Source organism: Xiphophorus hellerii, chromosome 21, assembly GCF_003331165.1.
Source record: "Xiphophorus hellerii strain 12219 chromosome 21, Xiphophorus_hellerii-4.1, whole genome shotgun sequence".
Classification (NCBI taxonomy): domain Eukaryota; kingdom Metazoa; phylum Chordata; class Actinopteri; order Cyprinodontiformes; family Poeciliidae; genus Xiphophorus; species Xiphophorus hellerii.
Genome location: NC_045692.1, coordinates 20042095 through 20050360, shown reverse-complemented (window position 1 = coordinate 20050360; position 8266 = coordinate 20042095). Strand labels below are relative to the sequence as shown.

At 40.5% G+C, this 8266-nt stretch overlaps 1 protein-coding gene across 1 annotated transcript; it reads left to right on the top strand.

Annotated features, from left to right (window-relative positions):
* Positions 1-233: 233 nt before the first annotated feature.
* On the top strand, positions 234-6308 carry thnsl1 (threonine synthase like 1). Its single transcript, XM_032551662.1, has 3 exons — positions 234-348; positions 1839-3245; positions 4297-6308. The coding sequence occupies exons 2-3, from the start codon at positions 1872-1874 to the stop codon at positions 5095-5097; spliced, it is 2175 nt and encodes a 724-aa protein (XP_032407553.1). The 5' UTR covers positions 234-348; positions 1839-1871; the 3' UTR covers positions 5098-6308.
* Positions 6309-8266: the final 1958 nt, after the last annotated feature.

The following is an 8266-nucleotide window of genomic DNA, read 5'->3' as shown; positions in this document are numbered from 1 at the left end:
TTTAATAATGCTGGACGTCTGTCTTAAGAACGACTTTTCCCCTACATTGCGATAAACTGAAACCAAACATGCTTATTTAAGTTTTTCTGAAACTGCTTACTTATTCTTTTAAACCTTAAAAAATGATAAGATTTACCTGTAGTTTGACCTAATATTTTAAACGATTTGAGAATCATTTCATATAATACAGATTTTATAAAAATCCAAACAGATTTGGAGTAATTTTGTCCCTATGGGCTTGTCGTAGTTCACAGAGGAAAGCTGACAACAGTGAGAAAATAGAGACACAGTTTCGTAAATAAATCATTATCTCGACCAAAGAGCGAAAAACACATAATACACATTTACGTGAGTATTTTCCTTAGAAGGTGTATAATTTATGGAGGCTTTTGAAACAGTTTATAACAACATTGATAACCTTTTCATAATGTAGCCTGAAGTCCACTTCAGTCAGTTTTCTGAGCAGGAAGCTTCTCAAAACGAGACTTTTCTTCTGTTATTGTAGGCACCAAACCATTTAACACAATATTATAAAAGACTGATTAGAAAGATGCGGTGCTTCTTATGCACAATATACTTTTTATTCATCCAAATACATGGCCGTAATTTTTTACTTCTTCCGATCGCATTTATTAAGTACACCTGTTAAATTTTTTCTTTATCAGACTGAAAAAGTCTTCTTATTCTATAATATATATATTTTTAAAACTGTGTTTATGGATGAACTGTTGGAAACCTGGATTATATGAACAGAAAGTAATTCATTTTCAGCTTTTCTGTTAGAGTTTTTTGTTAGATACCATTCCCAAAAGTTTTTTTTTTCATTGTACTTTCCTCAACATTTATCATGCTGAGACCTTTAAAGTCAGCCTAAGATGTAACTCCCTGTTTTTTAAAAAAATATTTTTTTCTCCATTTCACATGATTATCTTGGGACAACAGCTACCAGTCATCCACAAGATGGACATCAAACTATTTGTAAAGATACAAGGCAATGGTTGCTCCTCTAAGGTCCTTTCTCATGCCTTCCATTCAAAGGGAACTTAATCAAAATTCACATTTTGCACATTTTTAAACTTTAATTTGGGCCAAACAGCCAAAGTGCTAACCCCCCCCCCCCCCCCCCCCCAAAAAAAAAAAAAAATAAATAAAACACCGAGATGTTTTGGTGTCTGGAAAATGAGCTGTTTCAAAAACCTCCAGGTTGTTAAATACTTTCCATGGGCACTGCACGTTACCTAGCAACCCCAGCATAGCCCAGCCCCGTCACCAACTCAGCAACTCAAGCTGAGCTTGAGCACGTTTGGTCAGCTAGTTTTATCGCTCTTAATGCGTTGTACAATGGCTGCTGGAAAAGACAAGTGTTTTGTTGCTGACTTGCCATTTATAAACCACTTGCTGCATTCACGTTGATTGTGCAGGAGGCTCCACTTCTGCTTTTCAAAGATGTGAGGTTGTATAATCCGTTGGCATCCATTTTCATCTGAGAGTGTAAAAATTGAGTTTGGGGTTGTGGCCAGCAGCAACTGATTTGGATTTAAAGTAACAAGAGACCCAAAATAGACAGAACTGAGCAAATTAAAATCTCATTATGAAAGAATGATTTGGTACTAAAAATGTTTTGGATCGACCAAAGACGATAACCTGTTCAATTAAGCATAACAGGTCACCTTTAATAAGAAAAAAAAAAGTCAGCAGTTTTTGCACAGAATCTCCTTCGTCTGGTTAAAGGTTGATCATTAATATTTGTATATTTGTGTTGTGTCTGCATGCATGTTCTTATATTTTCATTTCCCTTCTGATCTGTGTCATAATTAGCCAACATGTTTCCTTTGCAGAGGGAAAAGCAGCTGTTCCGTCTTCTTTCCTGAATGGGATTACTCAGCGCCATTCAGCTTTCCTCGAGGACCGCAAGATGCCATCTGTGCCAACTTTCCACATCAAAGTCATGGTTTTCCACAAAATCCGCCCCACTGGGGGGCAAAAACATTCTGCTGATGGGTCCGCCCGGAGCAGGAAAGACAACAGTTGGGAAAATTGTGGCCAACAAATTGGGCCTGCCCGCCGTAGACGTCGATGACGATGTCTTAGAGCCGGCATGGAAGATGCCGGTTGCAGCCAAGCTAGCGGAGGTCGGAGGAAGGCGTTTTCTGGAGGAGGAAGGCCGGACTTTGAGTAACTTCTCTGCATCTGGATGCATCGTCTCCCTGACAGGCTCCAATCCCCTTCATGGCGAAGCTATGCAGCACTTGAAGCAGAACGGGGTTGTGGTTTACCTGGACGTGGACAGCCGGGACATCATGGAGAGACTTGGTAGGATGAAGGTTAACCGGATAGTGGGCCAAGAAGACGGGGTGTCCATGAGAGATATTTTACTGTACAGGAAGCAGTTCTATGAAAAATGGCTGGACGTGAGGGTGTTTTGTGGATTGGGAGACGCAGTGGAGGAAGTGGCAGAGAAGGTTTTGAGGGCAGTGGAGAGATATCTGGAACACGATGAGGAGACTTATGTTTCAACCCGGGGTGGCGGCTCAGAATTACCCAATCGAAAAACGTATTTCAGTGATGTGGTTATCGAGGGCCTGGCTGCAGATGGAGGTCTTTATGTTCCCAAAAAAGGCTTTCCAAACGTTCCTAAAGGCGAATGGCTCAGATTAATTTCCATGTCATACCCAGAGAGAGCTTCGGTTTTGCTGGAAAAGTGCATCCACCCACTGGACGTCTCTCCTCTGGACCTCAGGAGTATGGTATTTAAAGCATATGGAGACAATTTTTCCAGTGACAAAGTTGCTCCTGTGAAGCATCTTGTTCAAAATCAATACATCCAAGAGCTTTTCCATGGTCCAACTGCCTCGTTTAAAGACCTCGCCTTGCAGCTGATGCCCCAACTCTTCGCCCACTGCCTCCCACCAATGTGTAACTTCCTCATCCTGGTCGCCACGTCTGGGGACACAGGCAGCGCCGTCCTGAGCGGTTTCAGCCAACTGAGCGGCGCCGACAGCCACCGGACAGGCGTGTTGGTGTTTTTCCCAGAAGAAGGAGTGAGTGAGGTCCAGAAGCTGCAGATGACGAGCTTCAGGGAAGGCAACGCCAGAGCAGTCAGTGTCCTGTCAGACTTTGACTTCTGTCAGAAGAGCATCAAGAGGATGTTTGGTGAGTCGGGGCTGACCGGGCATCTCGCTGTGGAGTACGGTACCGTCCTCAGCACCGCCAACTCCATCAACTGGGCACGGCTATTGCCGCAGGTGTGTTAACTTTCTCCAAAAACTCAAATACAACTCAAAGTTTCTGGGCGATTTGAAAAAGTCTAGAATTTGATTCTGTTATTTTCATGGTTGGGTTGAGTATGGAAAAGCAAATCATACTCAGCTACATTGATCAGTAGCAGTTAGCCAAACTACATATACTTCTAGTAGCATTAGTCTGAGTACCTTTAGTTCTGTTAGCATTTAGTCTAAGTAGCAAGTAGCCTAAATCTCTTTAATTGTAGTATTAGTTGCAGTAGCAATTAGAGTAACTACATGAAACTCCAGTAACTAGTAGCAGTTAGACTACTTTTGGTGTTACATCATCAATTAGCTTATTATTGTCCTGATAAATCTGATTTCTCATCATATTTTTTCTGCTATAGCAATAAACAGTACAACAATTGCCCTAAGTCCCTAAAGCTAGTAGAAATTAGCATTCAGCCATGTATCTTTATTTTTAGTAGCAGTTAGTTTGAGTAGTAAATTACTTAAGTTAACTGCCTGAGTATTTTGCAGTTACCCTGATTATCAGTTAATTTGCTAATCAGGCTAACTGATTAGCCTGATTTATTTCTAGTAGCAGTTAGCTGAAGTAGCAGTCTGCCAAAGTATTTTTATTTTCAGTACCAGTATCCCGGCAATATTGTGATGGTTTCCTGAAGCTGGACTTTCAGGAAGAGCAAGAGTTTTTTAAAGAGACAGAGACCCAATTTTTTTAAATTATGAAGTCAAATTTCTTCTAAGTCATATATATCTTTTATATATATATATATATATATATATATATATATATATATATATATATATATATATATATATATATACACCTAATTTTTAAGTTAACACAGTTGCTTGATTATTGTATAAAATGACACAATGTGCCTGGAAAATACATAATACTGCCCTTTTAAAATAGTTCATGATTAGTTTGTTGTTGAGTAGGTAGAAAAAAAGCACAACATTTTTGGTGAATTCAGTTTTTTTAAGTGCGATTTTGGTCCACTATAAGAAAAAGCTTTGACACTAATTGTTTGTTTTCCTCTTCCAGGTTGTTTATCACTCTTCTTGCTATTTGGATCTGTGCAGAGATGGTGTGATTAACTTTGGAGATCCCGTGGATGTTTGTATTCCTACTGGGAACTTTGGTAATGCCATGTCAGCGTTGTACGCCAAGCAAATGTGCATCCCGATAAGAAAAGTCATCTGTGCGTCCAACCACAACCGAGTCGTGTCGGACTTCATCACCACAGGCCAGTATGACCTCCAGGGTCGCCCCCTGCTGCTCTCCCACTCCCCCGCCATAGACATCCTGAAGTCCTCCAACCTGGAGAGGTTCATCCACCATGTCTCAGGAGGAAACAGCCGCCTGGTCGACGACCTCTTCACTCACTTAGACGCGCAGAAACGCTTCCAGCTTCCTGAGCGTCTCCTCGGCAGGATGCAGCAGGAGGTGCAGGCCGGCTGGTGCTCTGAGGAGGACTGCTTGGCCGCCGTCCAGGAGCTCCACACTCTGACGGGATACCTGATGGATACGCACACCGCCGTGGCGAAAGTGGTGGCTGATCGGCTGCAGGATGGATCGTGCCCTACGGTGCTCTGCTCCACTGCGCACTACGGGAAATTTGCTCCCGCCGTGTTCAAAGCTCTTCGGATCCAGAATGTTTCTCCGGATCCCATGAAGCAGCTGGAGCAGCTGGAAGCGGCCGCGGCCGAACCGGCAGCACACGGAAAGATGATGAAATGCCTGAGGCAGAGAGGGAGCGGACACAGAGCTCTTCAGGCAGATTACAGCGTTCAGGTGGAGGAGGTGGAGAGCATGATACAGGACTCCTTCCTCAAAGTGTCATAGATACTCCCAGTTTTACCTTAAAGCTGCAGTATGCAACTTTTATAAAGAATATGTTTGTTACATGTTTGTTAAAACTGTCACCATGTCCTGACAGTTTAATATGAGACAGATAATCTGTGAAAAGATTTAACTCTTCCAACTCCTCCCTGAGCTACGATTGTAGTCTGAAGAAATGCTCAGCTCCTGACCAAACACAACCAATCAGAGCCAGGAGGAGGGGCTTAACGCTGTCAGTCAATCTTGTGAACACATTGCTAAATGTGCTAATGGCAGAGAAACAACTTACCGTTAAAGGAAAACTGTTTATCCGCTGTTTAACCAGCAATCAGGAAACATGTTTCTGTTACATGACAGTTTACTGCTCTAATGGGTTTAAATGTTTTCCATGTGTTGCTTTTCTTTGAAAAACACACCAACAATAAATCTCAGGCTCTGAAGGAGTGAAGGGATTATTTAAATCCACAAGGGGGCGTCCTGAACTGTCTTACACTAAAGACTGAGCATGAAAGAGAATTAAACCCAACCATATTGTTTTAGTATAATGTAGAAAATATGACATTAGTTACACACAGAAAATGTACATTTTAACACTGTTTGTGGTTTATGATGGTATAAAAATATAATAAATAAGCTCTTTGTTTGCTTGTATTCTGTATTGTTCAATGAATTGAGCAACTGCTATGCTAACAGATGACATTATGCAGCAGTCCAGCTGACAGGAAGTTCTTAGGGGGTGTAGCCACACTGAACTGTTGTCTTGTATGTTAATACACAGTTTGATCACTATGTGGTTTTATGCAACCACTGCACATTATCAGTTCAGCTTTACTGCTAATTTAAGTTGATTTTTTTTTCTAAACACATTAGAGAAAATTTAAAAGTGGAGAAAAATTCTGTTTTTATTTAGCAATTTTACAACTTCTTTAAGTAAATGGTCCATAGTTAAATAAGTTACTTGAAAGATAATGCATATGGATGAAACTAGATGATTTTTCAACAGAAAAATGGATCTGACTGGTGGTTTTGCTGAAGGCTGAGCGTCTCTGTTTCTGTAGAGTTGAAGTTGGTAATGATCTGCACAGCTCTGGATTGTGACCAGTAAATAAAGGTTGTTTAGTTCAGAAACCTCAAAATGACAAAAAGTTCATGATTTACATTTAAATTAAATCCAAGCTGAACATTTAATTAAGATCTGTTGACTTATATTTGCATAGATTAATCAAAAATAAAGAAAAATGTATTTTACAAAACTTTATTGTACATTTTTAAATAAGCAATTTATGAATAAACTTATGGAGAGTGAGGAGTTTTAATAAATTTATGACACACTTAATTATTTCATAAGTTATTTATTGTCATTTGACACTCTTCACTCTCCATAAAAGTCAGGACATACTGGAGAAGCAGTTTGGCATTAAGCTTTGAAAATATAAAAAGCAAGTTTATCCCTCATATAGTTTTAGGGTTAAAAACTATATGAGGGATATAGTTATATATGAATACATTTTAATGTTTCTCTCGATTTTTCTAAAACTTTATTAGTTTGTTCTTAGAAAAATGTATATTTTGAAAACTTAAAAAAAAACAAACTTTTCCAGTCCTACATTATAAAAAATAAATATAAAATTTTGCTACTCCTCTAAATTATTCTACAAGGATATTAGGGAAAGATTATGAATAAAACATATAGTGCTGTTAACATGACTTTTATTAGAGGTTTAAATTCGTACTGTTTCTTTGCAGGTTTAGTTTTACTCCATGTTTGGGCCGGAAAATGTCACATCTGGGAACAGTGGCGAATGGCGCCATTTTTGTCATTAATGAGCGTGGCGCGCATGCGCCGTGCTGCATAAAAAGATGACTCAGCTTTCACGTGAGCGTTTTAAAAAAAAAGAAGATGCACCCTGCCGCACCGAGACACAAATTTCTCGGTCTGATACTCATGGACTTTGGGACCTGGATTAAAAAATAGATATTTTCGGATCTCCCCTGGCGCGGAATCCGACTGGACGCCCAGCCTTATGACTGAAACGTTTGTGGGTCCGACTGAAATGGTGTCGGTGTTTACCGAGGCCTAGTTTGAGAACTTGTACTTGATCTACGAGGAAGCCGCCAGAGCGCCACGTTTGAAATCGCTGCATTGGTTATTTGGTAAGTTATTTTTCGTAATCCTTATTCTAAGTTGTTTGTCTTTTTCCACCCATGACGTTATTGAAGCCATTTTTGTGTGTGTGTGTTTAAACAGAGCAGCCCACGAGGAGAGACCCGACCATTGGCGCTGAGCGGCGGTTTGTTTGGTGGCTGGCGTCCCTGAAACATATGAGGAGATATAATGGCATCTGGAGGTCATGGATATTCTGCAATCAAGCTGAGGATTCCCTTCAATCAAGCTGAGGACAGCGAGCAGTTGATCGATTATGGATGTACTACAATCAAGCTGAGGACAGCGAGCAGTTGATCGATTATGGATGTACTACAATCAAGCTGAGGATTCCCTTCAATCAAGCTGAGGATCGCTTCCGTCAAGCTGAGGAAACGCTACAAGGTGCCTGGCGGATCCGCCCAACCCGTCAAAGGTTTGTTAAGTCAAAGAACTGTTCCAATGGCGGGTCCAGAAGACAACTCAGGGTAGGAGCTGTTGCGGGTTTTGCTATGCTGCTGATGCTGTTGAAGGCCAACGCTAGGCCTCTTGGTGGTTTGATTCTCTGCTGAGAGTCAATGAGCTGAGAAGGATTCCGCTGCTATAAATCCTTCTCCTGTTTTTGGGTTTTAGTTATGTTTGAAGTAGTTGCTGTGGTCTTGTGACCCGTAGAGGTTTAGGTTTAACTAAAATCTGATATAGCCTACATTTTTAAATTTTTTCTACCTACTCAATATTTAGTTTGAAATTTAGGGTTCATACTTTAATAATTTGATAACTCAAACAAATTTACGTTCAATTTAAACATAAAAAACAATTAATTTGCGTGGCCTCCTGCAATTTCGTCGTGGGACTTCATTTCTTCTGGATGACAACGGAGAGATCTACTGGAGCTGCAGGTCGGAGGCTACAGAGGTAATGTTCACACTAATCCACCATCTCTTATTCACAGGTTTTCAGCTGAAGAGAGGATGGACTGGGACCTGACCTTCAGTGTTTAAGTTTGTTTTTAACCCATTTTTTCCCTCC